The 19,906-nt window shown below is 43.1% G+C and overlaps 1 protein-coding gene across 2 annotated transcripts in view; it reads right to left on the bottom strand.

Moving 5' to 3' along the window:
* Positions 1–19,906, bottom strand: part of LOC148885993 (syntaxin-binding protein 4) — an 84,199-nt gene that overhangs the window by 37,503 nt on the left and 26,790 nt on the right. For both annotated transcript variants that reach the window (XM_089017895.1, XM_089017897.1), the window contains 5 exons: positions 16,724–16,793; positions 14,857–14,931; positions 12,797–12,876; positions 8,847–8,967; positions 8,613–8,754 (listed from right to left, as the gene is read on the bottom strand). In XM_089017895.1, coding sequence (XP_088874021.1) covers positions 8,613–8,754; positions 8,847–8,967; positions 12,797–12,876; positions 14,857–14,931; positions 16,724–16,793 — 488 coding nt within the window. The remainder of the gene's footprint in view (positions 1–8,612; positions 8,755–8,846; positions 8,968–12,796; positions 12,877–14,856; positions 14,932–16,723; positions 16,794–19,906) is intronic.

Here is a 19,906-nt window from a genome sequence, read left to right as displayed (position 1 = left end):
CACTGCTTGTTCTTCCATCCATCCATCAATTTTCCGTACCGCTTATTCCTCATTGGGATCGCGAGAGCCTATTCCAGCTGTCTTCGGGCATGAGGCGGGGACCATCCTGAATTGGGTGCCAGCCAATCGCAGGGCACACAAAGACAAACAACAGTCACTCTCATACCTGGGACAATTTGGAGTGTTCAATCTGTCGGCCATGCATGTTTTTGGAATGTGGGAGGAAACCTGAGGACCCGGAGAAAACCCACGCGGGCTCGGGGAGAACATGCAAACTCCACACAAGGAAGCCGGAGCGGGACGCGAACCGGCGATCTCTGCACTGTGAAGCCAGCATGCTAACCACTCGACTGCCGGGCCGCCCGTCCGTGTTCTTCGATTTGCAAATACTCCGACAGCCAATCCAACTTTTTCTCTCTTTCTTATTTTGGTTTGAGGACATTCACTGCCCGGTTGCTTTGCCAAGATAAAGGATTAGTATTAGCTTCACTTTTCACCGCCGCAGAGAACATACGCAAGTACTGTCAATGCCGTGATTGACTGCATAGTCATTGCATCATATGTGTGATAATAATAATAATTAACTCTGATTTCTTCCTAAATTAAACATGCACCATATGTGAATGCAATACTATAAATTAATAATAATAATAATACATGTCATTTGTAAGCACCTTTCAAAACTCTCATGGACTTTACAGTCAGGATAAATTGGCTGGACTCTTGTCACCCACTGAGGTACACAGCAAATTGATAGATCGCACAGGCATACATTTCAGATCATTTCCGACGGCATGAGTGTGCCGCTGCACAGGGTTTGAAAGACACAGCTCTATATGATGTTGTCTGTACATTTCACCATCTGTGACAGGAATTTGGAGACTGAAAGTAAGAAGATGAAAAAAGGCAGACTTAATTCACTTTGGTTTATTTGTATGGAGAGATATTCAATATGTTGTTACTATGGAGGTAATAACGCAATGTAAATGAGCAGAAAAAAATGTAATTGATAATTGTGGTCTTGTATGATGAAGTAGACACGCGTATTTGCTATTTATGACTTCTTACATGAGCAAACATGGGGGAGAGAAGAACACATGTGCAGTCGAAAGCACATGCAAGTTACGGGAAACCCATGTATACAAACAACCCACAATTAACTTTTGTGGTTAATACACCACAGACTTAAAGGACAACCGACACCATCTTTTTGTTTCCTAACTGACATCAGAAAAACGTTTTATAGCATCTAAAATACCCAAAGCTGAATTTTTTTGTCAAATGCAAAACACTAATAAAAATGAGTTAAAGTGTCCCAAAAGTACTTCAAAATGACCCCAGAAATTGTGAGTTTCAGAAGGACCCGCCCTCTTGTTTGTGACGTCACGCTAGGACGTCTTCGTCTTGCTCTAGAATCAAAACAATGGCTTCAGATTCGGAGAAGATGCTTTCTTGTTACTCATCCAGTTATGAATATGATTCAAATAGTTCTGAAGAGGAAAGCATAAATGCTTTCAATCGATTAAAGAAGTACTTGCGTATCAATTCGAGCCATCAGGACTCCAATGTAGCATCCCAGAAAATGCACAAGATGGCGTCCAAGGTCCGTTGGAAATGGGCTGATTTGTCTGCTGGGAATTTGTGTCAACTACAATCAAATTTGTTTTCCTACTTTCATTCCTTTCATCACTTTGCTGCTGTGAAATGTAAATTTCTCCACTGTGAGACCTATAAAGGCATATCCAATCCAAATAGTCGTCTTGGTGCAACACACAACGATTCACCATTGCGTGATTCATGTGTTTTCATTCTAATTTCGCCATCAACATGGATCAACACGAAGTTTTCAGACCAAACAAAGTACCCAAAATGCATTGTGTGTCGCTTTCTCGGTCAGGGGCGTTCCAGATGTGATGTCATGTCAGGCATCGTCATCAACTCGAAAACAAGACTTCCTGAATATTCAGTGTGAGTCTTAAAACGTAAAATATAGCTATATGCCGTGGAATCTTTGTAAAATACGCTCAGTAGAAGTCATTTGAAGTGATTTTACAAATTATGGACACAACTTGTCCGGGGCGTCGGTTGTCCTTTAAAGGTAATTTCAACAATGTCTTCATTATAATTTTAATCAGCATTTTGGCGTGGTACAAAGTGTCTATACTAATTAACAGACCGAAGAAGGCTCTTATCTCTAATGTTTGTAGGTGCTTTAGCTTCATGAATAGCTCTGACCTTGTCTTTGGGCCCGAAGTACTCAATATGCACCTTTCTAAAGTCACATTTGGTCTCCTTTACTCTTTTTTACCGTTGTCTTTCAGTCGCTGAAGAACTCTGTCAAGGTTCGTTAGGTGCTCAGATTCATCTTGGTCCATAGCAAGAATGGACAGAATCAGAAGAGTAAAGTTGTATATTAACTTGACGGACTATCATTTGCACAGACATCACATCAGTCCCCTTGTACTTTAAAAATGAAACTCCCGAGATATCATATATTTGTCGCCAATCATGTAGCTGCAATTAGAGAATGATCAGAAGCATCACAGTGGAGGTATGTAAACACATCTGCCAGCAGACGGTTGATGCCTTTCTCAAGGCAAAACCATGGATAATGGGTCCAGACTTCATATCAAGTCCAGAGTCTGAGTGGACAGACATGCCAGATAGTCTTCACCAAACTATTGGTAAAAATGCTGAGGGGGAAAGTATTCGCGCGACACATCAATTCATTCACCATTACTCGAACTGGCATAGACTAAAAAGAGCAGTTGCGTGTATCCTTAAAAGCAACATTTCACACAGTACCCCTCTCTGTACGTGACATGGAAGAAGCGTAAAGGGCAATTGTACGTTTCAGTCAAGCAGCCAGCTTACCCAAAGAAATCACTGTACTTTGAGAGGGAAAGTTTGTTTCAAAGGATACCTTCCTACTGCCTATCACCAGTTCTCCAAGATGACGTTCTAAGAGTAGGAAGATTGAACAAGGCATCGATGCTAGAGGAATGAAAACATCCTGTTATTTTGGCCAGTGATTTGCATATCACCACCCTTATTCTTCAATATGATCACGAAAAGCTTGGACACAGTGGCAGAAATCATGTTTTAGAGGTGGTTCAGCAGAAGTACTGGATATTGAAATCCCATGCAGCTTTCCAGAAAGTACTCCACCAATGTGTAACCTGCAGACATCATCATAGAAAACCAGAAAGTCAACTCATAGCGGACCTTTGTAGTGACAGACTAATGACGGATGATCCACCTTTCACAAGTGTTGGTGTGGATTACTTTGATCCATTTGAAATCTTGAACAGCAGGGCCATGGTAAAACGATACGGCGTAATTTTTATGCTTCAGAAATTTTCATGCCTTGCTGAAGTAGCGACAAGTGGAACATAAGTTGCAGCTACAGATAAAAATGCAACACCTATCTTGTGTCAAAGATAATGCATCTCTGAAATGATATCATATTCTGCACAGTATTATCATAGTCTCAAGGCATGTGGGAATTGAATCCATAACCTGTGTCGGGCAAACAGTTCTTTCAATACAAAATACCCCAATTGACCAAAAATATGTACGAACACTCAAAATTTATTGAAGTGGTGGTCTTTTATTTGCTTGTCACATTGCCTTGAGTTGTGAAACGAGTGGGCAAAAGAGAAGCATCGAGGATGGGATTTGAAAAGGGGAAGAAGCTGTCGCAAAGAAAAGCATGTACAAATCATGCAAGAGTAGGTGGACAATTGAAACGGTTCCCCGAAAATCAACATTTGAGTCTGTTTGCATTAATGTACCTCTGATACCTCTGAATAAACCACCCTCTCATTTTCCAAGATGGAGCTTTGTAACATATCACATATATATAGTTGCACAAAATTATGAGCTACCATAGAAATCCCAAAATTCAATTGTCATACTCCTTTTAAAATAGTAATTACTTTCTTCTTCTTCTGTTCCTTTCGGCTTCTCTCTTCAAGGGTCGGTCGCAACAGCAGATCAGTGTGTGCATCCTCTTCTCTCACACCAGCTACCTTCATGTCCTCTTTGACAACATCCATAAACCCCCTCTTAGGTCTTCCTTTTGGTCTTCTGCCTGGAAGTTCAAGGCTCAGCATCCTTCTTCCAATATAGTCATTCTCTCTCCTCTGGACATGTCCAAACCATCTCAGTCTGGCCTCTCTGACTTTCTCTCCAAAGCCTCTAATATGAGTTGTCCCTCTGATATACTCATTCTTGATCCTATCCCACCTGGTCACTCCCAAAGAAAACCTCAACCTCTTAATCTCTGCTACCTCCAGCTCTGCTTCCTGTCCTTTCTTCAGTGGCACTGTCTCCAGTCCAAACATCATGGCTGGTCTCACCACCGTTTTATACATCTTTCCTTTCATCCTAGCTAAACCATTCTATCACACATTACACCTGACATTTTTCTCCAACCGTTCCAGCCAGCCTGGACACGCTTCTTCACCTCTTTTACACACTCTCCATTGCTCTGGACAGTTGACCCCAAGTACAGTAAAGTCTCGTTATATCGATATCGGATATATCGATAGTCCCGGTTATATCGATACTATTTCTATGCACGCACGGAGAAAATTACATGCAAACAGGGTCGGATATATCGATAGTCCCGGTTATATCGATATTTTTTCGGACTCCCTTGAATATCGATATAACGAGACTTTACTGTACTTAAAATTATCCACCTTCTTAATCTATTCTCCCTGGAGCATCACTCTTGTGCTTGAGTCCCTCTCATTCACACACAGTCATGCTGCGACTGATCTTCATTCGTCTCCTTTCCAGGGCAAACTTCCACCTCTCTAGTTTCTCCCCCGCCCCTGCTCTCGCTACAGATCAAAATGTCATCTGCAAATATCCTCGTCCAAGGAGATTCTTGTCTCACATCGTCTGTCAGCCTGTCCATCACCATAGCAAATAAGAAGGGGCTCAGAGTTGACCCCTGGTGGAGTCCCACCTCCACCTTAAATTCCTCCGTTACACCGACAGCACACCTCACAGTGATGCAGTGATGATACTTTTCTGTCACCCCAGACTTCCTCATGCAATACCACAGCTGTGCTCTGGGCACACTGTCATATGCTATCTCCAGATCGACAAAGACACAATGCAATTCCTTCTGACCTTCTCTGTACTTATCTATCGGCATTCTTAAAGCAAACACTGCATCTGTCATACTCTTATTTGGCATGAAGCCATACTGCTGCTCACTTAGTCTCCATTCTTCAGGGATCTGCTCACCATCTAAGCTCTTGTTGAACAACCCAGTCAGAAACACCACTGCCACCTCTCCTAGACACTTTCATACCTCCATTGGTAAACCATCAGGCCCAAGTGTCTTTCCACCCTTCATTCTCTTCAGCGCCCTCCTCACTTAATCCTTGCTAATGCTTGCTACGTCTTGGTCCACAACAGTCACGTCTTCTACTCTTTGTTCTTTCTCATTTTCCTCATTCATCAATTCTTCAAAGTACTCTTTCCATCTTGCCATCACACTGCTGGTAATCTTCTGCAGGTTCTTAGCATCTTTGTCTCTATGTCTCGCCAACCTGTAAAGATCAGTCTTTCCTTCCTTGCTGTTCAGCCTCGCATACAAGTCATCGTAGGCCTCTTCTTTGGCCTTCGCCACCTTTACTTTCACTGTGTGCTGTGTCTCCCTGGACACCTGTATACTCTCTTCCGTTCTCTCTTACTTTACAAACCAAAATTCTGGGCTAACGTAAGAGTGGATAGGAAGTCCGAGCATTTTGGCTCAGTTCACTACAACAGGTTTGATTCAGGGTCTGCATCCTTGCGCCTTCTCAATACTTCACTCAGTTGTGAAACAGAACCCAAGATCCATGAACTCATCTGCTTGGATTAGGAAAGCCTTGTCTGGATGAGAACCCTAAATTCCGATTCAGAGGTGAATCTCTCAGTTACTTCACACTGAAAGTCACTCTAGTTAGAGTTGAAGATCACAAGTGGTTCAAATTAACAGAACAAGAAGATTTTCAAAAAGCAGTGACGCAAAACTGATTACCTTAACTCTATGGCTACATCTAGAAATTTTATGAACATACGCTGTTGCAAATATCATCAGAATCCATTTCATAGCTGGCACTGCACATTTGTAGTTTTAAAAGACTGTGTACTGAAAGTCCAACCAGCAGAACGGAACTACTGCCTGTCACAAGTAAACCGACAAAATAAAGTGGTGAGCATGCCGACTTCACTGTGCACAGCTCATGATTTGAAACCCCACTCCAGCCTCTCTGTGTGGAATTTGCATGTTCTCTCCGGGCCTCCGTGGGTTTTCTCTGGGACCTCTTGTTTCTTCCCACGTTCCCAAAACATGCAGGCAGATTGAACACTCCCTAGATATGAGTGTGATTGCAAATGGTTGTTCGTTTCGAAGTGCCCTGGCAACCAGTTCAAGATGTCCAACAACTATTGCCCGAACACAGCTGGAATAGGCTAAAGTGAACCCAATGAGGATAAAGCAGTCCAGTCAATCAATCAATCAATCAATCAATCAATCAATCAATCAATCAATCAATCAATCAATCAATCAATCAATCAATCAATCAATCAATCAATCAATCAACTTCCAAGCTGAGCTATCATATACATGTATGTACTGTATACACATGAGAGGCAGACCATTTGGATTCATTGAGGAAATTATAGTTGTTCAAACTAGAATGCAAACGGCTTTCCTAATTTGATTTGTAATGAATTGCGGATAGAGATGCAAGTCTTAAAAAAAAGATCAGAAACATGCAGCCTTAAAATTACTCAGGTCTATTTAATATTAATCCCTGGCCAAAGCTGGATAGGTCGGCACATGCGGTATTTTATTTATTTCTTCATCTCAGCTCTCCCTCCTTCCATGGTATTCATTATTTGACAAGCGTCTTAACTTTTCTCTCCTGCACTGCATCCACTTATGGTTCTTTAGATGTCCTTGCCCCTTTGAGTTTACAGTCGAAAAAGCCTATTGATGGTTTGATTCTCCAGTTAAAATAAAAGAAAACATTTTTTTTATCATGTATGTAAGTAGTACGTAGTAGTAGTAAATTCAGCTCAGGTGCTTTCAGTTTTTGCAGCTTAACTGAAATCACCCTCTGGTAAATTCAGTTGATTGAACACACCTTTCTACATCAAGTTCCACAGTGCACAAACCAAGCTTGAATTCAAATCATTTGCCGGCAGACATCGGGTGTGGAAAACAGAAACATCCATCTCAGCTGCTTTTAAGATCCCAATGAGCATCCTCCAATAACAGGAAGAAGTTCCACCACTACTAAATGGCTACACCTTTTTTCAATGGAAAGAGAATAACTTTCTTGAAGGACAACCTTCTATGCCCCACTCCACCAATCAGATGAGATGAAAGAATGGTAATGTGAAAGCAGCCCCTTAAGAAAAGCTATAGAGAACATGCAAACTCTACACCGAAAAGAATAATACTCTCATCTTTAATGTGAGGCGGACATGCTCACCAGTCAACCACCTTGCCGCTGCTCGACGATCAATCTTAGTTTATTAATCTGAGTGTTTGCCTTTCAATTAGACTGCATTCATTTTTCCTTTGAGTTCTGGGAGTACCTTTTGTGGTATAAATCTTCTACTACAAAAGTCCTTTTATTTAATAAAGCTCATTCTTCATACTTGATTCAATTTTCTGGGGACAGTTACAGCTTTATCTAAACCAAAGACATTAAAGTCAATCCATTTTCTTATTCGCTTTAGCTTCACAAGGGTCACGGGGGATGCTGGAACCTATCTCAGCCATCTTCAGACAGTACGGGCACACCAGAGATAAACAATGATCCATTGAAATTTGGTGTGAGGAAACTGGAGTCCCGGGAAAAACACATGCAGGCACAGGGAAACATGCAAACATGAAGGCCAGAACCAACAAACTTTGCATTGTGAAGTTGAAGCGTTAATCACTCGATCAGCGGGCAAGGTATCGCTAAATGCAATAAAGTGAAGAGGCACTCTGGAGATTAAAGTCTTCTCTTGACTTCATATAAGGGTAATGGATCCTCAAAACACAAAGATAACCACAAACTCACAGTCAATACACAAAAGAAAATGGCTTCTGAACAACTCTGTGAAAGTCGTTGTGAAGCACAGAGTTTAGACTTCAATTCTCAGTGACCAAGTAACTCTCCCTACGACTATGCAAAGAGGAGCTTTGAGGACACAAAGCCAGAAAACGTGGTCTTCTAGAGCATAACAAAGGTACATGCTGTTTCCAGTTTCCTGTTCTTTGAATTAGTAGTTATGTTCATTACATTATTCACGTGGTATGGCAGCGGTGTTTCTGACTGGGTTGTTCAACAAGACCAAACTGGTATGCTCGCTACAAAAAGAGTAAACAGAGTTGAACTTTTGAGTCTTTGATTAGCACCCTAATTCATTTAGAAGTATTTCGGAAGACTTGCCGAGCTCACAGTGTTCCTCGATTATCTGAATTAAGCAAATGTACAAACAGATTACCATAAATGATTCTCCCCCCAAAAATTGAAGACCCCTACATAACATTTAGCCCTCTGAGTTTTGGTCGACGAGGGTATCAGGTCACTGGTCTTCTCACTTACCCTGTGACAGTCTCCACCAGACAGCACCTCCTGAATGAAAACTGCTGGGCCGTCAGGGCGGTTGGACCCACCTCCCAGGGTGATGCCCATACTGCTGGATCTGGTCACAGAAATGAGTTGAATAACTCCTTCACCTGGGTGACTGAGAACATGAACACATAATCATATCAAAGTTATAATAGGAGGTATTCTTTTGTAAATCAAGGCGAGTGCCACATTTTTAACTCATCAAACCTGAGTGAGCGCAGCATTGGTCCGCTGTTGTACATGTTCTGAGGGCCAGATGGGCTTAACAACAAAGGACTCTGGGAGCGAGATGAGGAACCAGATGACGTACTTTCCAGGTAGCGACCTCCTTTGGATATCAAATAAAGGACAAAGGGTTTTAGTGCGTGCATTCAAAGGCTTTGAATTAATTTCATATTATAACATATATAACCTAAACATAATGGCAGATTCCTGCTACAGACCTCAAATAAATCCAAAACTTTCATGAGAGACGAGGAGCAACTGAATCAGCGAATCAGGTAGAAGAAACACGGCACCTTTCTCCTTTTATTGAATAGAACTGTGAACACTCACAATAAAAATGTGTTGCTAATTCGTCCAGTTATTGTTAGCAGTTGACGGCATGTTATCGCATAACGGACCTGGTACAGAGCAGTAACCTTGCGTATGGACCCGGCAAGTTGACTTTGATTCCGATAGTTTGGAGGTGTCGGACGTTTCGCTTCTTCTCCAAGATGCTTCTTCAGCGAACTAAAGTCTTACAGTCAGTATCGGCCCTATATATATATATATATATATATCTCATCTCATTTTCCGTACCGCTTATTCCTCATTAGGGTCACGGGGTTGCTGGAGCCTATCTCAGCTGTCTTCGGGCACGAGGCGGGGGACACCCTGAATTGGTTGTCAGCCAATCGCAGGGCACACAAAGACATACAACAGTCACTCTCACACACCTAGGGACAATTTGGAGTGGTCAATCTGCCTGCCATGCATGTTTTTGGAGTGTGGGAGGAAACCGGAGGACCCGGAGAAAACCCACGCGGGTCCGGGGAGAGCATGCAAACTCCACACAGGGAGGCCGGACCGGGACACGAACCGGCGACCTCTGCACTGTGAAGCCGGTGTGCTAACCACTCGACTACCGGGCCGCCCGATATATATATATATATATATATATATATATATATATATATATATATATATAAAAAAAAAAAATCCTCGTCTCACCCACCATGGGTGGTGTCTGTCCCCATTTCAGCTCGGGTCCTCTACCAGAGGCCAGGAAGCTTGAGGGTTCTGCGCAGTATCCGTGCTGTTCCCAGCACTGCGCTTTTCTGGACCGAGATATCCGATGTTGTTCCCGGGATCTGTTGCAACCACTCGTCGAGTTTGGGGGTCACTGCCCCGAGTGCTCCGACCACCACAGGCACGACTGTCACCTTTACCTTCCAGGCTCTCTCCAGCTCCTCTCTGAGCCCTTGGTATTTCTCGATTTTCTCATGTTCCTTCTTTCTGATGTTCCCATCACTCGGGACCGCTACATCCACGACAACGGCTTTCCTTTCCCCTTTATCTATGACCACGATATCTGGTTGGTTGGCCATTACCATCTTGTCGGTCTGTATCTGGAAGTCCCACAGGATCTTTGCTCGGTCATTCTCCACCACCTTGGGAGGTGTTTCCCATTTTGTCCTTGGGGTTTCCAGTCCATACTCCGCACAGATGTTTCGGTAGACTATGCCAGCCACCTGGTTATGGCGCTCCATGTAGGCTTTCCCTGCCAGCATCTTACACCCTGCAGTTACGTGTTGGATTGTCTCAGGTGCCTCTTTGCACAACCTACACCTTGGGTCTTGTCTGGTGTGGTATATCCCTGCCTCTATGGCTCTGGTGTTCAGGGCCTGCTCTTGGGCAGCCAGGATGAGTGCCTCTGTGCTGTCCTTTAGGCCAGCCCTCTCTAGCCACTGATAGGACTTCTTGAGATCAGCCACTTCTGCTATGGTTCGGTGGTACATCCCATGTAGGGGCTTTTCCTCCCATGATTGTCCCTCTTCCAGCACCTCATCCTCTGTTCCCCATTGGCTGAGACATTCTCTGAGTACATCATCCGTTGGAGCCTTCTCTTTGATGTATTCATGGAGCTTGGATGTTTCATCCTGGACAGTGGCTCTCACACTCACTAGTCCCCGGCCTCCTTCCTTACGGCTTGTGTACAGTCTCAGGGTGCTGGACTTGGGATGGAACCCTCCGTGCATGGTGAGGAGTTTTCGGGTCTTAACATCCGTGGTCTGAATCTCTTCCTTTGGCCACCTTATTATTCCTGCAGGGTATCTGATCACTGGCAGGGCATAGCTGTTTATTGCCCGGGTCTTGTTCTTGCCATTGAGCTGGCTTCTGAGGACTTGCCTCACCCGCTGGAGGTATTTGGTCGTAGCCGCTTTCCTTGTTGCTAATTCGAGGTTGCCATTGGCCTGTGGTATACCGAGGTACTTGTAGCTGTTTTCAATGTCTGCTATTGTTCCTTCAGTGAGTGAGACCCCTTCAGTGTGGACTACCTTGCCCCTCTTAGTCACCATCCGACTACATTTCTCCAGCCCGAATGACATTCCGATATCACTGCTGTAGATCCTGGTTGTGTGGATCAGGGAGTCTATGTCCCTTTCACTCTTAGCATACAGCTTGATGTCATCCATGTAGAGGAGGTGACTGATCGTCGCTCCATTTCTGAGGCGGTATCCATAGCCTGTCTTGGCGATTATCTGGCTGAGGGGGTTCAGTCCTATGCAGAACAGCAGTGGGGAGAGTGCATCACCTTGGTATATGCCACATTTGATGGACACTTGCGTTAGTGGCTTGCCATTGGCTTCAAGTGTGGTTTTCCACATCCTCATCGAGTTTGCAACGAAGGCTCTCAGGGTCCTGTTGACCTTATACAACTCCAAGCATTCATTGATCCATGTGTGTGGCATCGAGTCATATGCTTTCTTGTAATCAATCCAGGCTGTGCACAGGTTGGTATGTCGGGACCTACAGTCTTGAGCGACTGTTCTGTCAACCAGCAGCTGATGTTTGGCACCTCTAGTATCTCTACTAATGCCTTTCTGTGCTTTGCTCATGTATTGATCCATGTGTCCACTTATCTTAGCCGCAATGATGCCTGACATGAGCTTCCATGTTGTGGAGAGACAGGTTATTGGCCGATAGTTGGAAGGAACTGCACCCTTTGAGGAATCCTTCATGATCAGGATTGTTCGCCCTTCGGTTAGCCATCCTGGGTGAGTCCCATCCATCAGCAGCTGGTTCATTTGTGCTGCTAGGCGCTCGTGGAGAGCTGTGAGTTTCTTTAGCCAGTAGGTGTGGACCATATCCGGGCCTGGTGCCGTCCAGTTTTTTATATATTTTTATATATATATATATATATATATATATATATATATATATATATATATATATATATATACCGTAAAAGCTATATATAGCTTTTACGGTTCTGTTAGTCAAAAAGGTTCCCGACCCCTGATTAACGAACCAAGGGGATTTAATACAGGTGTGCAGCTACAATATTTACTCATTTCACATTGGTTATGACAGTGGACACCTTCTCACGTTATCAGGTTACAGTGTGCATGAAATAATATTTTTTTAACATTTTAACATTGTCCTACTTGTGTAATACTCACCAAATGACCCGCAATACTTCACTGATGAGTGTTGTGTCATTATAAACATAGAATCACTCTGCAATTTACTGTCTCAGGGTGGCAAATCATGCCAAGTGTGGATATATATGTTCCCCACAGCATTTTGATTTCATGTTTGCAAAACTCAAACCTTAGATCTTCCCTGTTGCGCAGAAACCACAGTACTGTTCTTCAGCCTGTTTGAGAAAATCTGTACCAGCAAGCTGCTTCTTTTGCCAAAGAGGCAGATGTTGGCAATTGTGTAACGGACAACTGCACTTGTCCTCAACTATTCTTAAAGCTTGACTGAGTCCATTTAGCCCTTGGGCTCAGAGCTTTTACTGTAACAAAACACAACTTTTTTTGCTGCATAGCTTGTCCAGTGCTCACAGCAACTTGCTCTAACATGCAATGCTTTTCCTGAGCATAGATCATTGACCAATTGAGCACAAGCGGCATTGTGGAAAAAGGGTAGAGCAGAGCCTTTCTTACCTTGCTGTATTGGAGAGGTACGTGTGGATCCTGTGCTACCGTTGGAGCCACATTTTTCCAATAGATCAGCAAATTCTTTCCTTTCAAGGGGAACACAGTATGAAGGTTCACTGGTCATGGACATCAAACTCTACACTACACACTCCAAATTGTATTCTGATCGTTGTCGTTTTTTTGCAATGAGGTAAAAATAGTCCCCCAGGTTTCATAATATTTGATATCAGTATTTTTAAGTTTTCATTTTATTCAAATGTCTTCAAAAGCTCACATATCCAATGAAATATTGTGAAGTGGTTGGGATTGTTTTGAGAGGAGGGAACTTTAAGCATCATCCTCTGTCCCTCCATAGCCATACCTGGGTTGGTGAGTGGTTTAATCTGAGATTAAAACACAAGGTTTATCTTCTCAGGAGAGCAGCCTAAGGCTAAACTCTATAGCTTACTTTGTTCAGTTGTTATTCAAAAGTAGCACAAATCTAAGGAGAGAGGTGAGAGCAAGTTCACCACTGAAACCCTGTTTTATGTAAGAATATACAGTTATCCGTTGTCAGGGACAAACATATTTCACATTCGTGTCCCAAGGAATTGAATACAATATGTTTTACACAGGGGGGGTGGTGACTATTCTATTTTACTTCATATTCCAAGAAATGCTAAACCATGACTCATTTTCTTACAGTCTTTGACTGTCACATAAGCAAGATTAACATGTTTCTGTCAAATGCACCGGAAAAGCAACAGTTTAAATCCTGCGTTCTGTCAGAACCTCTTTTCTGAGGATTTTGTGGACTGGCAAAACAAAGCAAACAATTTGGGAAATTTCTGGGCAGATGCATATATTGAAATATGCTAATCCATACCTTTTCAAGTTACAGTTAAGGATAACACAGATGTGAGAGAGAGAGAGCCCGTGCCTCAAAAACCATTGCTATGTTTTCATATGACCTTCTTGTAGCCTACGTAGATGACAATGGTATGATCATATGCAAAAATTTGCACAAGAATGCACAGACATGGTCTAGTCACGGCCGGCCATGTCCAGTGGTTCGCATGTCGGCCTCAGAGGACAATCCCCACTCCGGCCTACTTCTATTGAGATTTCATGTTCTCCCCGGGCCTGGGTGGATTTTCTCTGGGTCCTCTGGTTTCCTCCCACTTTCCAAAAACATGCATGGCACGCTGATTGAACACTCCGATCGAACATTTTTGCCAGACTCATGTCCTGGTGCGCCGCTGTCCTGCATGTTTTCAAAGTCTCCCTATTGCAACACACCTGATTCAAAATGATCAGATCATCAGCGAGCTCTACGGAAGCCTCACATTGAACCTGTTCATTTGAATCTGATGTGTTGCAACTGGGTGACTCCGAAAACATGCAGGCGGCGCTCCTCCAGGACCGCAGTTTGACACCTGTGCTCTAAACTGTCCCTAGTTGTGAGTGTGAGTGCAAGTGGTTGTTCGTACCCAGCAAAATACCTGATGATGGCTGGGATAGGCTGCAGAATGCCCCCTGACCCTAGTGATGATTAAGCGAGTGGGAAAATGAATGTTCTAGTCACATAGTCTCTGATGGTGTAACGGTTTTCTTGCTTAAACGTTGCAATATTTAAGGGTTGACTTTGTACTTAGTAAATTATAGTTATGATAGGTGTGTGAATTGTTAGCTTTTCCTATCAGGAAGTCACAGTGTACTTTTACTTTTGACTGAAATCAATTGGACTAGGCTGTCAGGAAATGGAAGGAGAGATGTTGTGGTCAATGGAAAACATAACTCTTTTTCACAAAATGTAGTGTTCTTCGTTCTGGATGCCAAGGGCTTGGCACTGTGGTCTAAGCTCGGGGCGCTTGTAAATTTATAGGGAACATTGCATTTCAAGGCAAAACATGATTCATGAAAACTCAATTCAACACAAGCATAAAAATGCTGCAATTACGTTATAAAAACTTTTGTCATTACAACTTTGAGGTGATCAGTATTATTGAGACCTAACGATGCTATTATAAATAACAAATAATTACATGTAGAGTAGGTCATATAAAACTACAATGAGCTTTACTTACTTTGCTTCTTCGTCTCTGGCAATAAGGAGTCGCATGCGGTTGGTTGCTGAGGCTGCTCTCAAGATGTCCACAGCTCTGACAAAAACAAGGCAATAATATTGACTGTTCTGATTTGTTTCTAATTCCAACTTGAGAGGTGGGCGGTGCACTCCAGCGGTGCACCTGACTCACATCATAACCACCCATGTATAAAAGGGCTGCATACCAACCAACCAATACCAATAATCTAACCATGGACATTGTGGATTCAGAAACGATCAAGCATGAGTTGGCGGGGACAACTGGTGGGATGTGTCATGATCTGGTTGGCAACCAACGGGGGGCGCTGTCGGCCCCACCTGCACCTGCACAGGTGCTGGTCGTCCCGATCAGATTGGCGACCAGCGGGTAGCGACGTCAGCCCTGCCGGCAGCCTCGCAGGTGCTGGTCGTTATAATCAATGACACTTAAAAGGACACCTGGCACGATCATCCGGTGCCGATTCATTGTTTGTTTGCTGCTTGGTTGCGGCATGCATCGTGTACGTGTTTGTTTAACCTTGGCGGGCTTTTACTTTTGGTCTTCTTTTGCTACTTTGTATTTTTTCCATTCAGATCATTTTGATGTTTTACATTTTGTTCCTGCTGACTTTATTTTAATACAATTTGTCAAACAACCTCCTGCTCCCTCCTGCCTGCTTTTTGGGATCCGAACCCGCCATCACCACCTCGCAAACCGTGACAGGATGGACAGGAGTCTGTGCAGTCATGACACAGATCACCCTGCTAGCTCACTGGTTTGAGGAGTTTGGTACTTGTGTAGAGCAATTAAACCAACAAGTTACCATCCATCCATCCATCCATTTTTGAATGCTCTTATCCTCGTGAGTGTCCCATGCTGGAACCTCCCTCAGCTTTCTTCTGGCACCTTAAATTTGTTGGAGGGCATTATTGGCTGACAACAACCTGACCATGTGGAGGAAAGTCCCAAACTGGAGAACATTCTCCCAGAACATTTCATTATGGGGGCATTGAGATGGGAGATCCAAAAGGCTCAAGACAGAACTCAAATACTCGCTGGACGCCGCACAGGAAAGCTATTTGTGGCCCCACAATTACGATCAGGTGCGTTGCAATGGGCTTATAAGTCTGTATTGCCATTCTGTTGTTAACCTCACTTTTCATTGACTTCATCAAACAGTCTCTGCCTGCTCTACCAACCACCTGCTGTGTTGCTTCAAGCATAACAGATTGCACATGCTATGATGTGTGTGTTTGCATCAACCCACATCAGCGGTCACCCGTCTACCCTGGTTTGAGTATGCGCAGCACACTCATCTCGTCAGCCACCTGGTTTGTCTCCAGATACAAACAACCTCTGTTCGTAGGAGGGGCTGATAAAAACCCAATCAGTTAGTTCATTTCCACTTGGGGCAGGCCCACAGAATCTGGAGGGATATCAGAGCCGCCATGACACATATCGCCTCGCGCAATTGGGCGATTACTGACAATCAATGAAGTGCCTTCTGCCATAGTATGGCAGAAGGTATGGCTCTCCACCTGGGATTTACATCTGGTTGGCACATCACGCAAGTTGGGACAAAGATTCATGAGACAATTCAATGTGGAAGCCATCATCAACCCTGTTTTGACAAGTTCTGGCTGCCATCAAACATAAGGATCCACAATGTCTTCCACATTTCCCCGATCTTCTCTGTTGTACTTTGTTGTTCTTGCATATTTTTAATAAACCATTTTTGTTCAATTCCATCTGAGTCCATATTTACATTGTCTGATTCCTTTCTGAACCCCTTTGGAACGCGAACAAAAACATTAAAAGGTCTCAAGGATAATGTGTGAAAGAGAGTAGTCATATGTTACTCTTTTACCTGTCACTTGTGACACCTATTAAACTTTCTCCATTAACCTCCAAGATTTGGTCTCCGGGCAACAGGTTTCCTGTAGGAAGCAAAATACAGGTCGTGTATTACAGTCAAACCTTTGAAGCATCAGCAACACAATTGCCTTATTACCGGTATACTGTGTATAATGCTCAAATAGAGGAAACAGGAAGGTTTGTGTCTTTGTGCATGGATGTACAGTAAATTGGAGTTGGAGCACAAAGAGTGATGGTATGTCTCCTGGGACATGTGGTCAAATGAATAAAATACAGACTATCTTTGAGAAATTGCATTGTCAGTCTGCCATGTGTGACCAAAACACACTGTATCTTGGTTGCTAATGTGCTCTGGCTTGTTTTGTGCGATTTAAAATTGTCAAAAAAATCTGCCAATGCAAATTGAGTTACCCAAACAAAGGATAACTCAATTCACCACTGTCATCATTTGCAATCAACAATATAAGCTTCAGGGCACATGTTCAAATATATTAGCAAATTGTGCTTTTCTTATACATAGTCGCGGAGGGAGTAAACCAAGTGATTTGTGCTTTGAGTGTGGAAGATATTTGCATATTTTAAGGCCCTTCATCTTGTTAGGGGTTCACGTTATATCGATACCACATATAAAATGGCATGAAAATGGTCAAAAATATAGTGTGACTTTAAATAAGAGAAAGGTGTAAGATTTCACATCCAAGTCACAAAGGGTACTGGGAAATAATTGGAACTGTCAGGCCTGAGAGAAGCATTTTTCCGTAGATTTACGGTACACGAAAGCTACGAAAGTTGACACACTGAAAAAGTGCGTCCCATTACTCCATCTTTTTAGCGGCTATTATGGCTGTTGCTGAGTACGGCATGCATGGGTGCGGTAACGGGTCGATCGGGGGTGGTTGGTTGATCGAAAAGTAGATCTTCTGTCAAAAAAGGTTGCAGCTCCCAATTCCTACAGGATTCACTGCTGGGGGAAATTTAATCAAGAAGGCTGATGTGTGTAACCAACTTAGTCATTTTGATAGTAGGCTAATATAGCTAATATAGATATAAATAGCATGTGTTGGATTCATTGTAAGGTTTATATACAGATTAGTTTTTTTGTGGTCTAGGCGTATTTGTTTTTAATTTTTTGGAGTCCAATATGACTCAAATTTTTGGGTTGCAAACCCTTTCCCTAGAATCACCAGTCAAATACAGGCAAACATTAACCAAAATGATTCAATTCTAGAAGCTCACGAATGGGAGACAGATGCATTAAACAGCATCTATGCACTGCCAGATACTGTAATGCGCTCCTCTATTATCATGACTACTGTAACACGGGCTCAGCAAGATACATACATCTACAAAAGGCAGGTTTGAAGGAGGGTATTGTCGAAGACACACACATCTTGGTGCAGTTAACAAAAGGGAAAATGGCATTTAGGTTCTTTGAGGATGTGATGGGGCTTTAATTTGTCATCAATCATAAATTCTTATGCGATAGGTAAGTGAAGCATTGATCGTCTATGACTTGGGGGAGGAAGAAAATGCTTTACTGAAGTCCGGGAAGTCAAAGCATGCAAAGTATGTCACGTTTATATGGAACTATGTGCAGACTTTCACAGATAGATGATGTGTGATTGGCTCCAGAGATTTCAGATCACAATATGTCGTGAGCGGTTAACCCTGCCTTTCTCTCTGATTTTATATATACAGTGATACCTCGGTTCTCGACCGTAATTCGTTACAGGACCCTGTTCGAAAAGCGATTTGTTTGAACACCGAAACCATCTCTTTGCTCCTGTCACTTGCAAGTTGACAGCGGGGGGCGGGACTGCCTCTCCCGGCCGCCCTCCACCTGCTGTCAATTCTCTAATCACGGACACGGAGTATTTATACGGTTCGCGATCACCTCGCCAATGCTGGATAATTGACTCACCTCGCTACCGTACCTGGACTCTTCCTTCGATGCGTGAGTGTATCCGGTCCGAGGTATTTTCCCTGCGTCCCGTAAATTTATGTCATCTTCCGGGATTGTGTAATTTTGCACCCTCGTGTGCCATTTGCTTTTTGCCGTAGTAAGCGGGTCGGATCACCCCCTGCCTTCTTACTCGCTGTGTTTTCTTTTATTTATGAATAAACATCCTGCTTGGGTAGTACGTCTCTGCCGCCTGCTTTGGGATCCCAAACATTCCATTACGTTCCGACGAGTCAGCTGCCGTCACTCTCGCTCGGAACGTGACAGCTACGGATGACTCGGCTACAGGATGTTCTTTTCTCTTAAAATATCTATCCAATGACACTTGCTCTCACTCCCACAGCCACATCACTAGATTTCACAGCCTCCTTATTCTTTAATATCGTACTGATCGTATATTTCGCCATGCTAGCCAGATCAGACACTCGCGCACCTCCTTCATATTTTGCGGTTATTTCTTTCTTAAATACAATAGTTGTACGCACTACTTTTCCTTTGTCACTATTAGCAGCACTTACTTTCTTTGGAGGCATGATTAGGGGCTAAAACTCTTCATACACCTATATTAAACGCTAGAGCAAGCAGAATTTTTGTCTCAATCAAATTCTCAAAAACTGCATTAGGTCACCAATGCAAAAACATCTACCAGTCATTTAGATTACTTTTGACCACCAAATTGTCACATATTGTGGGCGCAGGTCAAAGTAAATGCTCAGTGTTTATCAAATAATAATGTACTGGGGCTTAAAAACCCCATTGCCATGAAAGCAACTGCATCTCTGCTGTAAGCATGTCTTGTGTAGGCCCTTAGTCATACAGGAGTCAGGGGTCGTCCATCTGTACTTCTTTGAAGGTGTCGACACCTTCAAAGAAATACAGAAGATGGCTGAAGAAACCTTTTCCTCAATGTACAGCAGCGTTTTGCAAACCCTGTTGAGGCACACCACTGAGCTATTGTCAGGTTTGACGCTGGAAATGATCCAATATTAGGACATTTTAATTGTGTCGTACTCTTCCATACCGATAGTAGCATTGCTCGGTAATTGCCGTATGCTTCGAGACAAGCGAAGATTGCGGTGTGAGGCAATACAAAGAAAGCTGTCTTTCATTTAGAATTACATTTGCAATGGCACCAATGTCCAGGAAGTCGAAGCATGCAAAGTATGTCATGTTTTTAAATTGTGCAGATCTAAACTGCACAATCTCACTGGTCGT

Source organism: Hippocampus bargibanti, linkage group LG17 (genome assembly GCF_051943395.1).
Source record: "Hippocampus bargibanti isolate YZ-2025 linkage group LG17, ASM5194339v1, whole genome shotgun sequence".
In the NCBI taxonomy this organism is placed as follows: domain Eukaryota; kingdom Metazoa; phylum Chordata; class Actinopteri; order Syngnathiformes; family Syngnathidae; genus Hippocampus; species Hippocampus bargibanti.
Note: the sequence above shows the minus strand (reverse complement) of the source record. Positions and strands in the feature narration are given on the sequence as shown.